The 25,088-nt window shown below is 39.6% G+C and overlaps 1 protein-coding gene across 1 annotated transcript in view; it reads right to left on the reverse strand.

Annotated features, from left to right (window-relative positions):
- Positions 1 to 25,088, reverse strand: part of igsf9bb (immunoglobulin superfamily, member 9Bb) — a 94,839-nt gene that overhangs the window by 19,744 nt on the left and 50,007 nt on the right. Inside the window, exons 6-15 of the mRNA XM_026372236.1 lie at positions 22,331 to 22,472; positions 17,831 to 17,976; positions 13,263 to 13,405; positions 12,905 to 13,045; positions 12,660 to 12,776; positions 12,146 to 12,296; positions 7,840 to 7,951; positions 4,978 to 5,153; positions 3,327 to 3,553; positions 878 to 962 (exon numbers count right to left, since the gene is read on the reverse strand). Of these exons, the coding sequence (XP_026228021.1) occupies positions 878 to 962; positions 3,327 to 3,553; positions 4,978 to 5,153; positions 7,840 to 7,951; positions 12,146 to 12,296; positions 12,660 to 12,776; positions 12,905 to 13,045; positions 13,263 to 13,405; positions 17,831 to 17,976; positions 22,331 to 22,472 (1,440 nt within the window). The remainder of the gene's footprint in view (positions 1 to 877; positions 963 to 3,326; positions 3,554 to 4,977; positions 5,154 to 7,839; positions 7,952 to 12,145; positions 12,297 to 12,659; positions 12,777 to 12,904; positions 13,046 to 13,262; positions 13,406 to 17,830; positions 17,977 to 22,330; positions 22,473 to 25,088) is intronic.

A 25,088-nucleotide genomic window follows, 5' to 3' on the forward strand; every position in this document is an offset into this window, starting at 1 on the left:
CGCTCTGTGGGGTTCAATGTGTCAACATTTATTATGATCTTGCTAAATTGATGCATGTGCTGCAGGGGAATCATGATACAGCACAATGCTAATTATTGCACCTCCAGCAAAAACTTGAAATAACTACTAATCAGATACAGAACAGATTATCTTCTTTAAAAAGACAGGGTGTACCTACAGTGTGTGTTTAGCATTATACTCATGACAACATGCACATAGAAGCTAAACTGATACCAAACAAAGAAATGAGCAGAAGCCTTTTATCACCACACTGCACAGCTCTCCGGCTTCACCACTGGGTGACAGCAGAGAACTTCCAGCTATCTAAAGGTTCCTGAGCAAATCTTGTCTATAAATGCTACCCACAGCTGCTCTTACCAATTATGTGTACTCAACGACCTCTGCAGGGGAGCGCCATCACAGAGGTTTAATTTTGGATTCAACGAAGATGATCAAAAAAAAAAAAAACTGAAGAAAAAAAAAGGTTTAATGAATCTTTTTTTAGCATATAGCAGAGCCAAAACGATCCCTGTGAGACAGGCTAAACGATGATGTCATACTTTTCAGGATGCTACAAAGAAGCGTGCATGTAAAACGATCTAAAATGTAATAGTGCTGAGTGGGTAAAATGTAAAGTTGGAGTTTGCTGTGTGTGCAATACTTCTATAGTCCCTCCTCAGCTCAGACATGATAAGCCTCAGGTTAGAGAAGCAGGTTGCAGCCAGAGGTTATCGGGTTCAATCCCAGCACTGAACACAAGACCGTGTGCAGCATTTCAATCAGAAGAGGAGCCCCTTTCAGCTTCAGTCATTTTACATGCATGCAGTTTACATATATTAAAAAGACCCCAGGGAAAATTACTGCATCAGTTGCTTACCTGTGCTGGACACTCCTACTACATTACTAGGCTCGCTGATTATGTCATCCATGACAGCAATGATACGGAACTCATACCACGCCTCCTAGGAACAGGAAAACACACTGATCAACACTGAGAAGGTAACAGATCAGGATCTCATGTCTGGTGTTAGTTCGGTAAGGCTGAGATTTTAAAAAGTTTAAAATATTAACATAAGAACAGCTAAAAAACCGGAATGAATCTGTTTATCTTCTTGTGCAGTGATTCATTAAGTTGCTGCTAACAACATGCTGAATTGGCTGTGAAACAGCCAGCGGAGGTCCTACTACTGCCAGCAGTGCGAGGTATACCGCAAGAATGACAGACACTCAGTGTCAGCCTGACGTTGGCAGATGGCCGACTGTCACCCTAATATGTCCACCTTAATATATAGGCTTAAGCTGCATGATAAAGGCATGCCACCAATTTAACACACACACACACACACACACACACACACACACACACACACAAAAGATCAATTTATTCTGTCTCTTAGTGATGTCACCACCATTATCCTTAATGAATGTGTATGAATGAATGCACAGAAAATATGCATTCATACAAAAAGTAAGACACATGTTATAATGCTGCATACTGTATCACTCTTTGCTTGTACACCTGGATCACGATTAGCTTCCAAGATAATTGTAAAGTGTTAATTTTTAAGATCACCTCCAAAACTCCAGGGGTTTTGCAGGTGTACTACTAAACTAATAGTGTTAATTTAATGGAAAGTATGGCACTTGAGCTGACAAAGACTAAAAATGTAAAAATGTAAAAATGAAAAAGGTTTCACTTATCAGAAACGACTGAGTAACTGAATGTGGAGAAATGTGTGATAGCAAGGATCACACCAAACATCCACTTTCCCACTCTCACACAAATTCACATGTGGTGACAACTAAACAGAGGATCCCTCCTGGTTTAATTACCTCAACTTAGAGGTGAGATGCAGCAGAAAAGTTACACAAGCTGGGGATAGTGTGTGTTTGTGTGTGTGTGTGTGTGTGTGTGTGTGTGTGTGTGTTAAGAAAGTTGCAGTGAAGTGTGTGGGGGGCAGCTTCTTGCAGTGGAGTGGAAGGAGAGATTAAAAAGCATTTACATCAAGCTGAAAGTGATTAGCTTAAAGAAAGAACCTCAAATATGTTGTTGTTGTGTTGACATACGTTCGATGTGAAATGAAAAGTGTCACAACTCAAATTGGTAAAGGTAAAAGAAAGTATTGATTTTCCTTTGCCATTGTGAAAATGCTTAAGGAGTTGTCTTCAGCACCATTAACACATATGCTCATCACCATCTTTAGGTGCGGCTGTGTTAGATGATGAGCAAGCTGTCCATGAACTCAATAATCAGTACTTTTACTCCTGGTTACTCTTGGCCACATGTCAAGACATTGAACCCAAAACTCGACGCCTTTAAAGTAGCGCTCCTAAAGATTTCCCACATGTCAAGTGACAAAACACTTTTACACCAGATTGAATGTGTTCAATCACATAAGAGCTAAGGCATTCATTTTTGTGTTTTTTTTTCCCTGTTACACAGATGGTCAACTTTCTTCTCATCGACCTGCAGTAGCATATGGCTCATCCCCGTCCCAACAAAATACAAAATGATTCCTTCTTTATTGTCTTCTGACGTCCTTCCATGCATGCTTAAAAGTTCAGAGACGAGGAGTTAAATGAGTTATGTTTACCTCATCTGAAGTGGGGCCATGGTATACGGTAAATGAAAGGTTCAGCTTTGCCATATGCTGGTGTTATTATTGTGAGCAGGTCAATACTCAGCAAGCTGCAGTGAGTTGTGTGTCCTGACACCTGTCAATCATCTTAAGCATGCATTTTGTCCCATACTTTCAAATGTCCACCACAACATCAACACCACCTGGTGGGTTTAATGTTGTGGCTGATCAGTGTGTAATTAAATTTGTAATTACTTCATATAAACAGAAAAACATCTAAAACCGTGGTAAATGTCAATAATGAAGGTGTGAAGTTATTTTGATCAAGATCAGAATGGAAAAAAACTAAGAGAGTAAAATCTACACTGAAAAACTGTGGTGTTCAATTTTTTCAGTTAGTCCTTAATCAAATATTAAAGCCTTTACTTTCCCACTGCTGATACAGAATTCACATGGATGTTGAATTTAAAGGCTGCAATCACAAAATCAAAGAGATTGCAGAGGTTGTAAAACCTTACAGTTTGAAAAATAGATTTTCTAAAACATTTAAAGGGGCCATCAGGTAATTGTGCTAACTAACTGCCTGAAGCTGAGAATTTACATCATCCATTCATCAATTCCTATCTATGTCTTGTATTTGTGTTTAACCCACTACTGCATCCCAGATACCTCTTAATGTTGTTTTTCCTGGAAGTGGCAGATCTGTGGCTGTCTTTAAACTCCACAACACACATCCTGTGCTATTACCTGGATGAGGTCTCGAGCGAGCAGCTCCAACTCCCCAGCAGGAATGCTGTCGTCCAAGACCTCCCATCGCTCCCCCAGGCGAAACTCCATGACGTAATGCTGGATAGGTGCTGTGTGATTGGCAGGTGGCATCCAGGTGAGAAGGACTCCCTGCTGCGTGCGATTGGCTGTGAGGCACCGTGGTGGGGTAAGCAGCACCAATGGTTCAGGGGTACTTATAGGAAATACTGAAAGAGCAAGAGGATTGGGAAGATGTGTGAGTTTCAGTGCGTCTTCGGTGAACAGCTCCAGCGAACCAGCCCCCATTAAACTGATGTTTATCTTAACTAGACTGTGACTGGATGAGATTAACCTTTTATTCTTCCTCCTTCTTCCTCCCATCCATGATCAACATTCCATAAACATTTAATCCCACCAGCTCGTATCCCATCCACACCAATGCTGACAGTAGATGTCTGGCTAACAAGCTGCAACAACAACAATCTGCTATTGTTGTAAGCAAACTTTGATCTTTTTTTGTCGTTGTTCGATATTTCAAGACTGAACTGTCTCAGCATTGATGTTGGTATCATCGTTATATCCAGCCAATGTTTTGTCCATACCATTACCCTAATTCACTAATTGAAATCTTCATCCACATTAAGCATAGACGGCCTATAAACTGCAGGTGTCATCCAACATATTAGCAACTACTGTTCAGACAATTAAGCACTAATACTGCAGACATGTCAGGATACCTGACATGCTAACAAAGGCTCTTAAAGGAGAAAAAGACACCGAGGAGTCCCTGGCCTAAATGCTTTGCCTTCTTTGTTTCTGCTCCTTGGCTGACACAGAAGGTGATGCAGCAAGTATCGTTATCCCAATTTTCAGCATGTCACTTATCCTTAAGTAATAATCTGTGACAGCTTCATTTACCCTTAATAAATGCCCCTTTCTTCACTGCTGCAAGAAAAGACATAATGCATACTGATTCAACCAAAGCAGAGTTTAAGCTGTGGCAAGGTAGCATCTTCATTACAGTTCTAACAATTACCAAGTATTCAACCTCTTAGGATTATCTCTGATACTAATAAATAACTAGGCTGAAAAATTCATTATTTGATAGACCAGTCAGCCAGAACATTAACACCACCTAAAGGTTTTAATGTCACCAATGACTGACTGAACGCATTTATAGATATGAAGTTAATATAAAAATGAAAGCTGTAAAATATCTGCATGAGTATAAGCAAGAGTAAGTGAACACCCAACCTGCTCTCAGCTGAAGGCCCACACAACGTTATCTTCAGTCACAGCACTAAAATATCTAAGCGCACTGTGTACTGCTCTACCGCCGTGGCGCTAATCTTATCTGGAACATTACGTTCATCAATAGACGAGGAAATAGTGCATCAAATTGTGTATTATTCAAATGACTGATATTAAAAATGTGCAAACTGCAAATAAGGATTGAGAGAATTTGACACAGTTGACTTTTTCCCAGACTTTAATTTAGTACATAAAATCTGGGGGTACAAGTACAAATGATTCTCTTTTGTTACCAGTACCCAACAGCCTTCTTCGTCATCCTACAGTAGCTGCATTCATGCCAAAGACATTTTATTTTTGGATATCTTTGTCCCGGTCACGAAGTAGGCAGTATACTCACCTAGTGTGTTCACAGTGACAACCTCGCTGAAGGGGCCTGTGCCAAGCTTGTTTTGGGCCAGGACACTGAACTGGTATGTTGTCTCTGGCTCCAAACCAGGCACCACCATCCAATCGTGGCCTCCAGGCACGGGTATGGAAAGCCAGTCATGTGGACCTAAATGCTCCCTCTTCAGCCTGTACAGGAGCCAGGATGAGAGATGAATGGATAGGCAGGAAAACTTGTAATGTGGTGCCTTTATTTTCTTATTGTAGATTGAGGACTTCATGTTACTGACATTAAAAAACTCCATAGAGATTTTTCTTAGCATTGTTAAAAGCGGACTGTTTAGAACACTACATAACATCATGTTTAATTGTGTATTCACTTATAGTCACGTTATGATCCAAATAGTTAAAGATAATGTGTCTTTTATCAATTCTGACCGTTCACTACATTCACAACATGACTTTCAATGGTAACAAGCCCATGCTGCTCTCAGCTTAGCAATTTGCTGCGTGCCCATGCCATACATTCAGCAGCGACTGCATCTGATCACCAATGAATCACTAAAGTCTACACATGCAACAGCTGTAACCAACCTAAAGTAAATGCATGGAGAGGTACTGTAGTAATTCCTGTGTGTTTAGGCACTGTGATAATTATATAGAAGGAAATTTGTCATGCAACACATTGTTTACTGAAACAATTTCCTTTCATCAACATTGAGAAATGTGAAACGAAGTAATGGAAACACTTGGATACATAGATCATGACACAAAATTATAAGGTGACGCTTGTAAAGGTTACATTCAAACTGCCACTGTGCAAAACTGAGTCCCTGAAGATTAAATATTTGCTGATACAGCGGGATCTACTGTTTGTACTGTTTTAGTTGTTTGTTTTTTTGTGTGTCCCCACATAATACATCATAATAGTGCACACTCAGCTTAAAGCAGCCATATTGTGCTTTCTCATAATGTTAGATGTACCCTGTTGTGATAATGTGTGTTGATATCAAAAAGTAAAGTAAAGTATCAAAGCTCTATAATGTAAACCGAATGTATGTAGGACGTACAGGACGGATCAGCACGAAAACTAAATCTCAGATCTCTGCCTGCTGATTTTCACGAGGGTCGCACAACCTCACGTGCCAACATTTTCCACTGTTCTGCTCAGGACTAACCATACGTGTGTTTAGAGAGCATACTGTAAAGACCCACTGGAAGTGAAGTAACGTTTGACATAATCGTCACCTCCAGCACTTCTCGCTCATTAGAACAAGAATGGTACTTGTTCATTAGTGTGGTGTCTTGCCAAGGTGCAGTTCAGTTTTGTTTTTACCTGTAATGCCACAGAACAGACACTTAGAAATTAGAGATCTTAGAACGTTCTTCTAAGTCTATGTATGAATCCACTGCAGGTAAACTTTAAACTTACTGCCCCAACACTACTTTTGAGTTTTTTTAGAAACCTAAACAGTAGCTTCCAGGTGAATTTTGCCCTCATTTGCATGAAGTAAATATTATTTAACTTTCACTCCTTGCTTTGGTCGCTTTGTGTCCACTGTCACCTGAAATTCATCAAGGAACTTGCAAAATGTTCAATCATGTCCCATAGAAAATGAATGGTAACTAGCAGTATAATGTGATTAATGACATTCAAATGAGCATCAGAGAGGAGAGAGGTCAGATTACGTCTGTCAACAGAAAAGTACACTAATATTATCTTTGGTAATATTTTTCTCAAAATTGCAAACAATATGGCCTCTTTAAAACTGGCATTAACATATGATGTACCCTGTCGTATTTTGTCTAATCATATTCAAGCACCTAAGCCTCTATGTTGAAGTTGAAACACACTTTGAAATAACAGTAGAGGCATGGGCCACCTGAGAAATGTCACTGCAACCCAAAGCTGCTCTGCTCACATCACTTGCTGATGTTTGCTGTCAGTGTGGATATCATTAATTAATCACTGACAGCTTTTTTTTCTATTTGTTCTGCTCTGCAATTCCCTTTCTGACTTAATAAAGCACGATGAGACCATAAACAGAGTTGTGTTTGTTATGCGAATTATCATGGGTTAGTTACCCAATATATACAGTAACTATCAAAATACTTTTAAAATAATTTTACCTCCACAAATGCAATATTGTTAATGTTTCACATAATTAAGTTCACATTTCCTAAATCCGCAGTTGCACGTGCAATGCTATCCAAGTGGTTTAATGTTAAATGGTAAATTATCTAAAAACTAATATGACTGGCTAATACTCCTACTGGTTGACAAAACTGATGTATAATGACTGTAAAATGTATTTAAACTATTATTCTAACCATTCAAGTGTGCTTAAATCATCCTTGTTTCAACACACATACAGCTGAATGCATATGGTTCCCTTGTAGACCTGGGTTAAAACTGTGCTTCATCATCTCCAAATGAAGTTGAAAGACACCTTGACATGCTGCATCAAAACCAAGAATTAGCAATGGGATGATGACCAGATATACACTAGACTATAACTTATGTATATGATGGTAGTGAGTGATATCTACAATACCATCAAATCTTAAGCACTGTAATTAAAGAAAAATGTAACCCAGGCCTTTTCCCCAGTCAAGCATCAGCAAAGCAGCAGCAGTAGGACAGAGAACTCTGGGTCATGTTCAGTTTAGTTGCAACTGCTTTTTTAAGCACTTCTCCAGAAATTAGAGATGAAAACTCACTCACACTGGATCGCCATGTATTTCCATCTCTACGTTCTCACAACTGTTCTGAACACAACCCTGGGAAAGACAATGTCAGAAACAACAGAGGAAGTATTGGAAGAAGAAAAAGCAGGAAGCAAAGCATGCTGGGATGACTCACACATGGCCGTACCAGACTGAGAATGTCTGTTGGAAGCCTCCGTCATAGCCCACCTCCCAGGACACATTGGCCCAGGTGGCGGACGCCACCACATGGACATTGGTGGGGGCGTGGGGGCTTGTGCCTGCAGGAAGGGAAAGTGAGGTTGATCCTTTTAAAAGGGCACATTAGTCACTGAGTGGCACTGCTGTGTACATTCATTTTAAAAACATTTATTGTGAGCTGAACCCAGCTGTGTGGCTGCAACACAATGCAACATTTACTGTAACTGTAAAAACTGGCATAATTTGTTTTTGGGGCCATGCCTGCCAGAGGTAAATAATGTAGGTAAAAGGACTAAGAATAATGTCACCAGCCAAAATTGTACTAATATACACTTGTTACTCTACAGTAGTTGTAACTCTACTTATTGCAAGCTAGTGCTTAGGTATTGCCAAAACAACAGGAAACCAATTACAAGTAATTTCAATACTGTCATAGCAGTGCTTTGACCCAGGTGACTCACATCCCACACAACAGCACACACGGCCAGAAACTGCGTTTAGCAGAGGCATTCAAATGTTTTAGAAATTCAACATTTAATAACTATTTCATGGTAAATGACTTTCCTCCATCAGAGCTTGTAGTGTGTAGTTACTGTGTTTGTGAACCGCCTTAATGAAAGAGTTGCAGTATGCCAGTAGAGATGTCTACCAACACTGCTTACACAGGAAATTATCTAGCTCCTTTGGGAAATGCTATGGTCCAAATATATCCACGGCCAAGCAGTTTCTTCACAATAAAAGCCTCTTAAGACTAACGCTCCAACACAGTTGCTGAGTTTCTTTTATAGGTTACTGCTGATCACGGTTACCTGGTACAGGATAGTACACATTTTTATTTGACACAACACTGATCTTTGCGTCAGTTTATACACTGTGTTTGCTCATTCCAAGTTCCATATTACAAACCAGCACACTCATGATACATGATTTTACATACATCACTTTGCTGTGCCTTCCTCCACATGACTGACAGTTATAGTGGCACATTAACAGGACAACAAGGCTACTCTTCAGAGCATTGCAAAAAACACTAAGGCTTCATCTACTGGTTATCTTGAGCACTGTCATGTTTACTATACAAATATTGTCCCATCGGAAGTTTTATTATTATATTATCTACTATTTTACCATATGTACTCATAGATTTCTTTCTAAAGTGCCTATCTAGATGGGGGGATGATTTGAAAAAAAAAAAAGGCTTAAGAAGGAGAAATTAGACTGGGGCCATGTTCCATTACCGTCTCTCCAAACTTGCTTTCAGAGTGTCCTTGCTGGGTCCTTAACAAGTGTTGGAGTCAAAGAGTTATAATGAGATAGGCTGAGACTCTTACAGACTCTCCTCTACAGTGTATCCATCATTCACTCCAGAAGAGGGTCATAAGCCAAGAGTCACACTCACAGATAGCTCACTTGTTCCCTGCTGGCCCTGTTTCTAAACCAACATCTGACCTCCATCATCTTTCTGTGTGCTGTTGAGAGAATATGTCTTTCATGTCACACCACAACCAGCCTTAGCATTTATGAGTTCCCTCCCTGAGAACCACCTCTAATCACTATGTGTTGTGCATTATTCACATAATCCACACAGCCAATATGGGATATGTCTCATTCTCTACTCATTCACTATTTACTTTCTTTTACCACCCAGTCTAGCTGGCTTGGGGAGGAATAAAAAAACATGTAGGACACTACCACGATTTCTTGGATTACTAGTGTAACTATCCTTCTCACCCTGTATACCTCGGACCTCAGGTACAACTCGGAGTCCTGACACCTTCAGAAGTTCTCTGATGACTCAGTTTTTGTAAGTTGTTGGATGTGTGTAGGTACTGAGTTGGATAAGTTTCTACTGGTTGAGCTTTTAAAATACTGACTTTAATATACTGGTCTACCAACTGGAGGTTCAAGATCTTCACTAAGGACACTTGTACAGTTTGTGCACAAGAGCAGGAGGAGTCTGTGATGAGTACACTATCTAGTCCACTAACTGAGCCACAGCCAATTGTGTTTCTGACCTAAAATAAATACTTGACATTGTATGTAAGTAAAACAAAGTTTAAGAACCAAAGAAACTCAACAAAAAAGATTTGTTTGTAGTTTTTGTGTATGGTCGAATATATAATGTTTTACATTATTTACTATTTGTCTGATATTTTTACTGCATAGTTTAAACAAGCTCTTCTCTGATTGGTCCACAGTAGACCGACTGCCAATTAAGCAGATCACAAAAACCTGAGTGGTGAGTCTGTTTCTCTCTTTATAATGTTGCTTGTTCTACTGTTTCCTGAGGGGTATTGCACAAAAGCACAATTAAGAAATCCAGTATACCTATTCTGATAAGCTCATTCTGGCTTATTCCGTTTGCCAAGCCAGAATAAGAAGGTGCAGTTAAGTCAAGAAAGGTGTAGATATCTGGCATAAGTGCACGTTCACAGTAACGTTTAAAAGACAGCATGTATTGATCACAGAATTACTGAATAAACATGGACAGAACTCGCGCAGCATACTTTACTTCCACAGAGGAGCAGTACAATATGGAGATGTAAGAAGAGGTAAAATATATACTAGGTAGAAAGGGCAATACGGCCGATAATTACAGAAAGGGGAAAAGCCTGGCAGACAATAGGGGATCAGCTGAATGAGGAAGTAGTTCAGAAATAATTATTAAGCAGAAAAATTGTTACAATTAAAAACTGAACATATGCACTGAACAGCTGTAGTATCAATGTCTTTAATGTAATTATCGGCACGTTACTCAGGAAAATTATATACATTTAATTTGTTTTATCCTGTTTTATCTAGTTTTTTTTTTCTTGGTTAATTTATTTAACCAAGTCTATAACATCATAATTTGGTCAGTTTGTATCAATTTACCTATGTTATTAATTTTATATTTACATAGTCTCCCTCATTTTCCCCTGAGCGTCTTTTGATATGGATGTGAGTGCAATCCACTGCACCAATGAGATTAGGGAAGGCTGTAACACAAACTACTATGTAATTTGTAATTCATGTTTTATGCAATCTTGTAGAACTCCTCCTTGATGTGGAGGGGACTTCTGTGGCCAGGGAAGGTAATCGTTCTTATTGTGCGGGAAACTTTCAGCATGCCCCGATTTTCTTTGTTTATTAAATCAAATAAACCTTTTTCTTTTTTTTTTTTTTTTTTTGCAATACTTCATTGATCCCCTTTTTTGGACAGCTGCAGTAGATGACAGTGCTACTGTGGGGTTTTGGTGTCTTTTCCGAGGTTACTTTGACATATAGCCAAGAGGAACCAGGAATCAAACCCTGGGGTTTATAAACAACTTTATTCATTTATATATATATATATATCAGAAAACATTAATTTCTAATAGTAAATTAATTCAGCTTAATTTACACAGGTAACACAGGCAACACAGAATAAATCTTCATAGTAATTAGAATGGGAATAATTGATCCAGCATTTGTGCATCCAAGTCAACCAGAATATCTGCTAAATCTCGGCTTATCTGGTTTTGTGCAATACCTCTCTGCTCAACTGCTCAACTGCCACAACTCAAAGGTTGTCCTGTTAAATGTTCTACTGTAAGAGCAATGTGAGGGAATAAAAAACAAAAAATAAATTATTAATCAGATTTAGAAGATTTAGAAGTTAGAGGAAAAACTGTAAATCCCAAAGTGTCAGCATGAGTGTTGAGGTTTAACTGTGCCCAGCAGAAATAATCGAGATAAAAAAAAAAAGATCTTCTCTACAATTTACCTTCATCTAGACAGTTACTGTCAAGGCTAACAAGCATTCTATACCAGATTAGCTGAGGGGTTACATGAGGTGGTGATAGCACTATCAAATTGCCGTTACACAGCAGACATTAATTGTTTCAGTAGGTATGCAGGCATCTTATATGTTGTATCTTACTTAGTATATAAGAATTAAGTAGCTCAACGCTGCAAAACAGCTTTTCTGATCTGTTAATTTTAGTCTCAGTCTTTAAGCATAAAATCAATTGTCCAGGTATGTAGCCATGAAGTTCATTGAGAAAGTTTGCATTATCCATACATTCTCATTAAAAATGAGTCACTATTAAAAGTGGTTCAGAGACACTTTATCAGGCCAATGCTGAAGCAGCTTAATCTGCTAGTAAGTTGTACTTTTTATGAGCTAGAAGGCTAAAGCTGCTTCTGTCTACTGGTTTCTGAAATCCAGGACCCATTGTTTAAAAGGGAGTAGTGTGTAATGTATAGATTTCTGTATTTATGTGTGTTTGTGCATTCATGTACACGCTGGGTACCTATGACTTGGACGTGCGTGCTGGCAGTGATGCTCGTGGCAACATTGGTGGCGACACACTCCCACTCCCCGTGGTCCTCCTTAGTGAGTGACTTCAACTGTAAGCTGCCTCGGGGCAGAACATTGTGCTTGCTCTTACTGGGCTTCCCTACCTGCAATTCACCCACCCATGGAAACACCATTAAAGAAATACAAAGAGAACCGCAAAACATATTGGTACATGCAAAGAAACATTTAAAAATCTGAAGAAATGTACAGGACATTAAAAATCTAATCTCATCTTAGTATTGAAGTATACAGAACAGAGAATCTGATATGTTGTCTTTATTACATATTTTTTAGACATCATTAAAATGAAATTAAAATTGCTAAAGTGAGAAGTTTAAGTAATTAAAATCTGAGCACCCTGTGCAGGCACAGTGTTGAACAAAACTCAAGATTTCTCAACGGAAAACACTAAAGGCAACATAAAACGCAAATATGCAGGGCTGATTAATCCACATTTCCTGTCTTACCTTCCTCCATGTAATGTTGGGAAAGGGATCTCCCTCTGCCTCACAGGGGATGACCAGTTCTCTCCCAGCCTCCTGCCTGTACTCCCCTCCAGGAACCACTGAGAATTTGGGAGGGTCCTGCCCACAGTGAAACAGCATCAATAGCTGAATAAAAACTGAGTTGAGTAGTTGAAGTTGCACTTGTACTCCCAGATGCATCAAAGATAGGATTATTTACTGTAAATGCACAGTGACTAAATGTGTACCTTTAGCACCAGGGGAGCGGGAGGGGACCATCCCATGGAGCCCAGGACATTGTAAGGCATGCAGGTATAGGTGCCAAGAGAGTCCTCTGTCACCTCTGCCACACGGATGCTCCCATCGTCCATTTGGCTCCAACCAGGGTACTGTGGATGAAGAAGTCGTGAACAACATGTGAGAAAGAGTAATGTTCTGGTAAATGTGAAAATCACATTTTGAAAGAAATGAAAGACAGGACAGGAAAACAGAAAATGAAGTAAAACTAAATCACATGACGCTTCAACTGCAGAAATAGCACACTTGTTTGCAATCTACGGTTAGGTAAAACAGTAAAGCCAAAGCTGTAACACTGTACCAGCACACCTTATCTATCCGAAGAGGGAGGCCATCTTTCTTCCACTTAACCAAAGTTACAGGGGGGTTGGCATCTACAGGACAGCGAATGAAGCCAGGTAGACCAATGGCCACGTAGATAACAGATGGCATGTTTACCACACGGGCAGGATCTGGTGAGAAACACACAAAGTGACAAGCGAGTAATAAAAGATGTCTTTCTTTGGGGGCTTGGTGCCCACTGATTATAATAGCTGTGTAGAAGACTGGGAAATCGCACCATTTAAGGGAAGTGGGTTCGTCATGAAATGATAAATGAATTATGTGGAGCAAAGCTGGTCTCAGAGCTGCTTTTGCTAGTGTAGAGTGCTCCCACACACATCAGGTGACTCCACAGCTGAAATTAAATGACTACCAGTAGTGTGCTGTACTCATACAGTAAACCTAATTTAACCAGGGATAAAATTTCATTACAACCTGTTGTCAGCCAAATATGCCACATTGTCTTCTGTTAGTTAATCAGGTTAGCTATACTTACTACATTCTTTCTATGTAACCACAAGACCCAAATAAATGAAACACCATAGATTGCTCTGAACTGAAATAAAAGACATATGTGAGAGGATATTTACAGTATCACTCCTTTGGGTTAATGAGTCATTTGTAAGTCTCTCTAACTCAGTGTTTGGATTGTATTTGTGTATTGTGACATGTCCGAATTCCCCCTTTATCCTTCAATTTGCCCTCTTCAACTTGTCCCTGGCTTGTGTCTGCAAACACCCAGACTGTTCTGATGAAGAGCAAAAGCATTGCACACACGTCATCTGAGACATCCTGAAAGGAAAGCCTCTGCAAATAGCTGTCAAATTGTCATAAATACACCACTTCTAAAGGTCTGGTGTGTATGTGGAGCCCATTTCTCAGAGAATCATTACCAAAGTGAAAGAGTTGCTGTGAGAAAGTCTGAAGCTATCATCAGCTGAGTGGATAAAAACTGGCTAAGTGCAAATAAATACCGGTACCTGTTATCAATCAACCTATCAGAAGCTCAACTACAGTGTGACAGTGACATTTGCATCAACTTTGTTGAAGCAAACATAACAATATCTCCCAAGATATCTGTAAAGATCAGAGAAAGTCAAGGTCACCTATGCTTCGCCATTCAATATGAATTCCTTCTCAACTTCAAAGTCTGAAATGACTTTTCGTACTGTGTTTCTGATGTAACACGTAGAGTACTAAGAGTAATAAGACCGTTCTGGCAACAAATTTACATACAACCACTAGAAGGCTTCCCTTTACCACAACTAGGCAAAGAATCTGGGGAATCAAAAAGAGAGAAATATATCTTAAATATAAAGATGCCAACTCCTAGTCTCACTTAGACATACATGTATTGGAAAAGTTTAGGTTGAAAAATTCCGCCCATATCCTAAACAATTTCTTACCAATTTCCTCCAAGCAATTAATTCCACTACAATTAATCCAATAAAATTGTGTGCAAAGCTTCTGCCTTTTTCAAATATGAATATGTAGAGATGCAGTCAAAACCTGGCATGAAGTCAGACTCTGCAGAGAGTTTCACTTTGTAGTTTTTTAGCAAGGTTAACCCTTCTCACCAATCAGAGAATTTCAGCAATTTGTGCTTGATTAATGTTTTTTGTTTGAAACATATTTTTACACACTACTGTGGTTATCTTCCACAGTCCAAAGATATGCAGTTAGGTAAACTAGTGACTTTGGCCCATAGGTGTGCAATTGAGGGTGAATGGTTGACTGTCTCTATATTTGAGCCCTTAGATGTTTTGGGTGTTCCCCAGCAGGCCTTAACAGGATAACTGTCTTTGAGGGTAGATAGATAGATGGATGGATGGGTATGAGAGTTATTAGAGTTAATTGTGCATTTACAGTGAAAATCTAAGACTTGGTGTTTCCAAAGAAGAAAATTCCTCCATCAGTATATTGTATCTGCTCCACATTACTGGCTATCTTTTGTTTGTTAATTCTTAACTGGTATTTTATAAGTTACAAGTTATACCCCTTGGACAAAGACAGGCACACAAAGGAAAAAAGGACTCTGGTAAATGAATGCGGCTAAGATGACGGAAAAAGACATGCTAAAACGTCTCCTTTTTAAATCCTGAGGAAGGGTGAGAAAAATATGAGCCTAAATGAGGTCAAGGAGGAGAGCTCCAAAGTAGGCACTGAGTGATAAAGAGGCAAAATGGCGCAAGAGAGGAGGAGGAGGAGGAGGAGGAGGAGGAGGTGTAAGCATTATCAGCAGCGCAATAGAGGAAGGACGAGCTAGGCTGAGCATCAGCGTGGGAAAGAGGACAGGTAAGAGAGAGAGAGCTGTGACCAGATGACGTAAGGTAGAGAGGAGCTGGTGAAAGAGAGAGGAGGATGAGGTGCTGTGATTATCAAGGCAACAAAGAGAGATGATAGAGTGAGGGAGGGAATGTGTGACATGATGAGACAGAAGGACTGAAACTCGATGAGAGTCTATTTTGCACCGTTGCCAGAACAAGTTTGTACTATAACTGATGTCCTCCGAAGTCCTAACCACGGGCCCGGCAGCGCTCTACCACAAAAAGCCCAGAGGAGCACTGCCACCAGCACCACAGACAAGAGCAGCAGCCAAGTTTCCAAATATAGCCCTGAGACATCGCTATCGCTCACGACACGATGGTTCCTACTGCAAGATGCTTTAGGGAAGTTATTCAATGGCAAGCACTTCAGGGAGAAAGGCAGGGGAGGATGGAGAAAGAGAGACAATGTGGGAGAGAGACTGAAACAGGATGAGGCAGAAGAGAGAGAAAAAGGGCATTAAACAAATGAAGAGGAGAGGATGTCGAGGACTGAGAGAAAATGATAAAGAGAGGAAGAGGGGACAAAGAGGAGATGATGATAAGAGGAGAGAATCGGACAAAAAGACAAAGGGAGCCCTCTGCAGTATGACTGAGAAAAGTCCCCAGTCTTCTAGCAATGATGTAATCCCCCCACCCCCTCACTTCTCCATCCCTCTCACGACTGGTGTTGCCTGCCTCTGTTCATCACTCACACACATACATGCACAATCTAATGTACAGCCATCGGAGGAGGCAGGAGAGCGAGGGAATGCAAAATGTCTGTTGCCTTGACTACTGCCTGTGGCCGGTCACTGGTCGACAAGGCTAAAATCTTTCAAGCTGGTCCTGCCTTTGCCTGTTTGCTCCAAATAAGAGCCTGATGCTCATAGAAAAGGTTTCTGCAGCTGCAAGTTACTGATGAACTAAGTGAGTATTTTATTGGTGAAGACAGAATGATGACAGAGGAAGGGAGATACGGAGATGTGTTGGTGTGCATATTAACATTTAAACACGTGACTGATAACAAATGAGAATTCAAAATGGGGAGAGTCAGAAAACAAATATGAAAAATAGAGAAAGTGTATTTGAGAAAGCAGATGGGTGTTTGGGTGGGATTAGGTGGTGAAGGCAGCTCTGTGGAGTCCAAATCAATTCCACAGAGCAGGGGGAACACCAAGCACAGTTTCATCCCAAATAAGGTGCTCTAGACAAGCAGCTCGACAACACTTCAAATGTAACAGGAAACAATGCTGCTACATCTAAATGGAAAAAACTTCCATGTATAGTTAAACCTTCACTTATTAGAACTGGGATCCCTTCTTAACTATGTGTAGGCTGTTGAGTTACTACACCAATAAAGATGTTATCTGTTATATAAACACATCCCTCCGAAAGTATTGGAACAGTGAGGTTTATTTTTGCTGTGGAATGAAAACATTTGGGTTTGACATCAAAAGATAGCACCTTGATAATATGATTATTAGTTTTATAGGCCCGAAAATCTTAATCTTCATCTGAATCTGAATTATGTCTCTACAGTGGTTAATATCAATGAATAAAATAACACTCAAAGTCAAAGCTAAACTCAGCTAATCTGCTTCATCAGGACTGTGTAGGCTGGTTAGAGGGTTTGATCTGATTTGACTGACAGCTACCTGCAAACATCAGCTAAACTACACAACTGTCATCACAGCTGCACTTTTCAAACGCAAAGAATAAGAATGTGCTTATGTGAGTCATGCCTTGCGAAAAGGAGATTTCAGATGTTCTACTATCAAGAATATAGAATTACAAAGTGATGTCAAAAACTTCACTAGACTACTCTACCAAGACGTGGACAGCAAGTCATAATGACCCAAAGAGCACAACAAACACTCAAGAAGCAACCCTGAGTGACAGCCAAAGATTTGAAGATTAATACTTAAGATACTTTTTCTTGCCATTGTATGTTATAAACTATCACAAGTCACTGCCTGTTTTCTGGATATTTAATGGCCTCATCGAAGAAACATAAGAAACCATAAGAATGCTGCTTAATATGTTTCTTATGTCTGCTTTATTAACTTGAAAGCACCATTATTTAAGTTACATTTTATATTTTCTGAATCCAGCTAATGGGTAATGTGATATTAGGTGATATTGCAATACACATTTAATTTTCTGCTTGCTTCACATGAATTGAGTTCTGTTCTGTCTGTGCCTTTTCATAAACATCAATGTAGAAAAAAAAAAAAAAGTAAGTCCACTCACATTGCACTGTTAGGTAGGCAGAGGCAGTTGGTGGTCGGCCCAGGCTGTTGCTCGGTGCACAGGTATATTTCCCAGCATCCTCTGGCTTGACTTGCGCGATGATGAGGGAGCCGTCAATGAGAATACTGACTCTGCGTTTCAGGTCACTGTGGGAATGACAACAATGGGAAACATTAATGTTAGGATCTTTATTATCCAGCCTGAAGTGTTTGATTAATCAATTCATAAAGACTTCAGTGTGTAGAAAAGTAAAATAAAACTTAAAAAGGTAAAGGCAAAGGTTTATACAGTGTTACACTTTGTAGCAGCTGTCCATCAGACTGACGGTTGGTGAACTGAATTGTATACTCCCCCTGATGTCATATTATAAATGGGGTTAGTATATTCAATCAGCGCCACAATTTCTGCACTGTTTTGCTTATATTCTGGCAGATGTGAGACTCTGACTTTTACATAAATGAGGCGCTGCACACAGCCTGATTCTTGATTCAAAGCAGACGGCTGTAAACGTTTGGAGTGTAAATCTACAGGCTTCAAATGTACAGGCTTCTTAGGAACATGTATTACCCTGCTTATTTATTACTTCCCTTTAACACATATTTATTAGAATATACCAGTGCAAGGCTGGTTGATTTATGCCCCCAATACCAATGAGAAGTTGCGAGGCACAGAGATTTAAGACTTTTAAAAACTCCATGCATATTGCAGGCACTGTGTTTGCACAGTAGAAGGGATCACAAAGATCTTGGTTCATGCTTGACCTGCTGTCATGCATGGTGGCTATAGATTTTTCAGCAGCACATTCATCCCAAGAAAGTCTTACTTCTTCTCATCCAAAAGGTGCACTATTATTGTGAGATCTGGCATGTGTAGGCCTCTGAAGAGCTGTCATGTTTCTGGAACCAGCTTGAAGTGCAACATTTAAGCATTCATTTAAATAGAGTTAAAGCCAGTCAGTGTGAAGAATTAACTATACAGGTCGATGGCAGCAAATTCAGCTTGACAGCTGAATGACTAAATGACTTAGGTAGGTTACTTCACAGACAGCGAATTGACATATAATCATATGATGAAATCATATTAGCTTTTAATGTATTTTTATGCTAATACTAGTAAAGATAAATCTAATTGATATTTGTAGCTAAAATATTTTATATTGTCTCTGGGGGGACTTCCAGAGCCCGCAGAAGAAACTGCTCAGTGCAACTTTGTTGACAGGCTGAGGAGTACTACTTGTGATAAATAAAGTTAATTATTATTATTAAACAAAAAGACCTACCAACAGTTATTTTGTTGCAACATGATTTGAGCCCTGAGATTTTGGTCCACTGACTGGTGACCAGCCACTTTCAGTAGTCAATGCAACAGATATTTAGCATTTCTACACTTTGCTCCCTGCACTGCTCATTCTGTATCTCACTGTGAGCAATGAGCAGATTTGGGGCATATGAGTGTCATGATAATCACAAATGTATACACAAAGTCATACAATAAAGTACTGAGCAGAAAGTATTTGTGTAGTTGACCATGATCATTGCTTCTTTAACTAATACAATCCCCTCCTGACTTCTTCTCTTTTTTGTTTTACATTTTAAATTAAAATAGTATGTTTTGTAGAAAACTACAGACTTCATTGATCCGTCTGGGCAGGATTACAATGATATTTCTAAAGCTCTGAGACTACAAATGGAGAGACTTGGAACATTATGAGCTTATGATATCTGGCATTAGTGACAGCACTTGTACCAGGTCTGATGACGCTGATTGAAACAGCAGAAAAAAGGATTAAACAGCAGCACAATATGGTGTCAGAACAATCTCACTTTTAGTTTGGCTGTGTGTAATGTCTCTTGACAACCTGTCTACCATCTATCATGCACAAGATAATATTTGAGCAAACTAGCAATATTACTACTAATAATAATAATAACATTTTTCAAGAATCTCAGCATCCTCAGCAGGAGCAGCAGAATCTGGAGATCGTGGATCGATAGAAAAAAGCTGAATCTTTCACAGATTGTTTTCAATTTAAATCTCCTGTCAAAACCTAACAAAGCTGTTGTAGCATGAGCCATTTTGTGGACAGAAAAGCTCATAAAGCAATGGTTCAAGCTATCAGTGACTTAAGAACTAAAAGCCAGTGGCTGCAGTTGAAACTAGGCCAAGCCATGTTGATTGCCAGGCTGATCTGCTGTCTCTGCCAGCTATTTCAAATAGTATTTGAAGGCATTACTGATTGCTTGAGCCACGCATCGTTTCTCCCACAATATGCATGGTAGCGAGTTTATTCAGCAGAGTAGGGTTATAGTTGTTTGTCACCACCTCCACCACACCAAACTGATGGCTCACAAACTGGTATTAAGACATACTCAGCTCTAAGAATATGCATCTAGTGGTTGTCCCTTCTATAGAAGTGCTCTACAGTGTCAGTGAGCAACAGGACAAACTGCAAGATGTTTAATCCATCCTTATCTTCACTTATAGTGACAAGCTAGATCGATCTTTTCCTTCTTGTTTAATTCAGTCTGTTACACTGTTGCTTTTTTTTACATTCTTTTTCTTTTGTGGTTGATGTATAACTGTTTTTATGTTGCAGTTGCTGACTGTATTCACATACTCTATCTACCATCCATCATAAAAATGCTAAATGTAAGAACACTCAGCTTGTTCCCAGTGCTCCTCAGATTCTGTATTGCAACAACCATTTCACCTTCCGCTAGCAGTAACTACATCATGCATGCAGCAGAATCTTTATTTACAGTACTTGATATTTGATGAATTATAATATTTTCACTGGATTGTTTTTAACTCCTGCAGCTGCAGCACAGAATCTCTATGTTTAGATACGTGGTGAAAAAAAACACTTAAGTCTGTCCTTACTCCCCACCAAAAAAAAACTACATAAAAATCAAAATTATTCAGATTGTTAACACTGAAACTCAGAACTCAGAAAAAGTCTTGAACCTCATTAAACTGAAAATCTCATGATTTCAAACTTCAACTTCAGCTACAGAAGATAAAATATCAATTTCACCTGCCTGAAATCTGCAACCATTTCTGAAACAGACACACTTTACAGTATGCTATAAAACTTTTAGCTGTTATCATATAATAACAACAGAACAGCCAGAATAATATTAAATTATTATGACTGGCATGAAATGGCAATACCAAGAGAAAAGCTATGCAGGATAACTGTCTAGTTGGTCTTCTTCAGAAACTGTGCACTGAAGCAGACACTGATGTAATTTGATGCACTGTGAATGTGCACCATAAACCAAACCTAACTCCAAGCTTTGGTGGATGTGGGGCACTTTATGGTTAAGAGCACTGTCTCTGTCCAAACAGCTTCAAAGAAACAACAGCAGAAATGTAATCACTTGTGGCAACAGAGGGAGATGTGCCTACTGACATTTCTGGAGATCCACTCTACAACAAGAATGATATGCTTTCACTTATAACATAGATGGATCGTCGACCACAAAGATGTCTTTGTACCTGAACTGAACTGAACTGAACTGGCTCAGCATCATCAACATCAGTCCTGTCTCTACTTGGCAGACTTCTCTAAAAATACCATGCTATCAGCCATAACTTAAAATCACATGGAGCGTTGGACAGGGATCAGCATGGGGACTGTGACTAGTCTCACAAGGAACTACCATGTTTGATATATGTACATGTATGTTATGTGGCACACAAATAGCACTTCTCTCCATCAATCTCCCACTACATTTTATCATTACTTACATATTTCTATGTAATACTGATGCCCACTACTCAGAGAGTGCACAAGCATATGAAGGTGTGATTTTAAGAAGATATGTTGGCAAAGTGTAGACTGTTGTCAAGGTTTTTATGCATTTACTAAATGCATCATTTAGTAAATGCTGGTTAAAGATGAGTTTTACCTCGACTTTGAGACCCTGTTATTTCTTTTGGTTGGTTGTTACATCCTGTGCACAGCATGCAGTATTTAACATCCTGGGACAAATGGTCTTACAGGTCTTGTTGGACAATTCAAAGGCAGAAAACATGTCTGTTGCCCCAGTTGGACTGTTAATTCAATATTTACTCTTACAGCTTCTTCATATTTTTTGTTTGGGTTCATTCTGCACCCTTACTAAACATGCAGTGTTGTTCTTGCACATTTTACAATATTAACAACCTGTGAGCATGCTTTGCCCATAAACCATGTTTATCCCCAAAAGTTAAAAATAAGAGAAATCCACTAGCTCTGTACTCTTAAAATCATGTCACATTTTCCTTCATAACTCTGGCTTTTACAGCTCAGCTACTCAGTTTAAAAGCTATTACTTTTTGACAAATTCCACTGAGTTTTGGCTACATGAAAAGCTAGTTAACTATCATTTCTACCTAGTGCATATTCACCACAAAAATAGCAACATAAGATAGGACTGTTGTCAGTGGCTGGTAAACAGCAGGAACACACAGGCGAAGTGATATGGTGGACGAAAATGAACCCATTTATAACTTTACTTCTTGAAGAAGACGTTGTCCTCCTCCCAGAACCAGGTGTAGGTCAGATTACGAGGGTAGGCCTCCGCCTGGCAGGTGAAGAAGGCGTCTTGTGAGATATTCACTGTTATGTTCTCCGGTGGTGATACAATGAATGGAGGGCCTGGGGAGAGAAAACAGCACTCAGCAAGCAACACTATTTGGCATTAGAAATGCATTATGGTTAGTGTATGAGGTTCTGCCTAATCAGTGTATATTCTAATCAACGTGGCTGATGAGCATCTATCAGCATAGTTTTTGCAGTGTGACCTGCACAGCTGACAGTGTCTGACCCCTGTTGCAGGCTTGTTAGCCAATACAGCATGTTTAGTTGCTGACAGACCTGTCTGTGAGAGAGAACAGTCTGATTGGACATGCAGCCTAGAATCACTGCACGACAAGGGAAATCAGACATAGACAAAATTTCACAACTCCAAACACTTCTGGAATCATCATGATTTGCCATATGAAAAGGTCTGGCTTTTACCTAATCGCTAACTGATAACTACTGTAACAAAGTTAAAGAGGTATCTCTAAAACTAATTTATACAGTTTACCCACTTAAAACATACTGTAAGAAAATCAAAACAGACACTGACTCAGACTGTACTTTCTGCTATAATTCTCCTCCTGGTTCATTTTGGCATTGCCCACTTGTAAAAATATTTTGGACTGACTTTTGCAACTATCTTAATATTCATATTAAAGACCATTTTGAGCAGATTGTAAACTTATCACTATGTGATAAGCTGTAGTGCCCTTCCACAAGACAATGAATCCCCAATGTCCCCTAATAAGGGGTGACGTGAGTAGGGTGATGTCTCACAGATGCAATATGATCACAGTAGGAGATGAAAAATGCCACACACACTATAGCCACAACAGAAGAATGATTTAATGTACATGTCTACTGTTTAAGGCCATGTTTACATAGTGTACTGTTAAGGTAAAAGAATTAAGATCTCTACAGTACATCCACTTAGAGTTCTGCTGAGCTTCACTGCAGACATCAGAGCCATGTCACATCCAGTGTTTATTTTGCTTTCACTAGCGGATTATGAGAATTCGAGTGATCCTTGCTGTTCCAGATGGCTCATCCTCCTTGCACGGTTGGATATATTTATATCATGACACTTCATTTGCAGTCATTTGGTACCTCCTGACCATAACTTCATCTGCTTTTAGATACTTACCACACACTAGGTGCTAGATTTATTTGAGAGCACCACTCAGAGCTTTGCAGTGCAAGTATTTAGCAATACCACCCAAAATAGCACATACACACGGTGCAAGCAATGCTGGGCAGGACACATACCCCAGAACAGGAAAGGATACCGAAATCCTTGTACTCAGTAAGGAAAGGGAAGATAAGCAGCGCCATCTTTCCTTAATAAACAGACTGAGGAGATGCAAGAATTTGATGAAGAGATTGATCAAGTGAAGAGATGGCTGAAGTAGGCTCAAGGCTAATGATTCAGCAGTTAAACCTTCAGGAACAGCTGAAGGTGGAATAAAGGGAGAAAAGCCAATACCAAGTGAAAGAGAGGAAAGAAGTGATGACCTCCATTCTTTACATTTATCACATCAATAAACGGAAGAAAAATTTGCCATGATACACAAAGTCATTGACAGACATGCAAACAGTCCCCTCCCAAATCTCTTGTGAGCTTCTGTTAGATTTGTTCAAAGTAAAGAAGATCTTGAGAAAACTTTCTGCTCATTTGTGGAAGGTTTCATTCACAAACATTTCACTTCAGACTAAAAAGAAAATTTCCACACTGCAGAGCTTCAGATCTGTCAGAAATCAGCAGATAAAATGTGAACAAAATGAGCACAGTCAGTGTTAGTATAATGAGACTGGGAAAAATGAGAGAATGTTAAAATTACCAAGCTGCCGTTGGGTCACGTTGGGGCAGCTCGTACTGTGGCTCAATTACAGAGGGATGGGTTTGGTACAATGATTCTCAAACGCTTTTCAATTATGTTTGTCCTTTGAAACATTTTTACCCCTTGACTAGTGCAAAACATTTTTGGTAGAAAAATATGTCTGTATAAAGACAAAGCAGTGCTGCTTCATTAGAGTCAGAGTCGGTATCACTTGCTTTATTTGTTTTCACTTCACTGTCATTTCTGCATGTTTTCAGCTGCATTCCTGCTATATTTTATATTTTAAGGGATGAAATCCTGGTCCCCGAACCAGACTCCCTCCAGTCCCTGGCTGTGCCTAGAAATTGTGTCAATGAAAATGATGAACAGAAGTGGTGACAAAGAGCATCCCCGCCAGGGTCCAACATTCACTGGGAACAAGTCTGCCTTACTGCTGGCAATGCAAACCAAACTCTTGCTCTGCTAATACAGGGACCGGAGAGCCCAGACCCCATACTTCCAGAGCACCCACCACAGGATGCCATGAGGGTCGTGATCAAACACTTTCTGCACAAAGCACATGTGGACTGATTAAGTTAACTCCTAATAGCCCTTAATCACCCTAGTGAGAGTATAGAGCAGGTCCACTGTTCCACGACCGAGAAGAAAACCCTCTCAGACATCCCTCTCAGCCCTTTTTTAAAAAGGTACTCAGTGTGAATCTCATTCACTCCGGGTGCCTTGTCATGGAGAACCTTACTTACTGACAGCTGTCTATAGGAGTCCCACAAGCCATACAGGCCTGATAAGACTCCTTCTTCAGCTTGACGGCATTCCATTATGGCCACAGATCTGAACGGCCAACACGACAATG

The sequence above is a fragment of the Anabas testudineus genome, chromosome 14 (genome assembly GCF_900324465.2).
Source record: "Anabas testudineus chromosome 14, fAnaTes1.2, whole genome shotgun sequence".
Taxonomy (NCBI): Eukaryota; Metazoa; Chordata; class Actinopteri; order Anabantiformes; family Anabantidae; genus Anabas; species Anabas testudineus.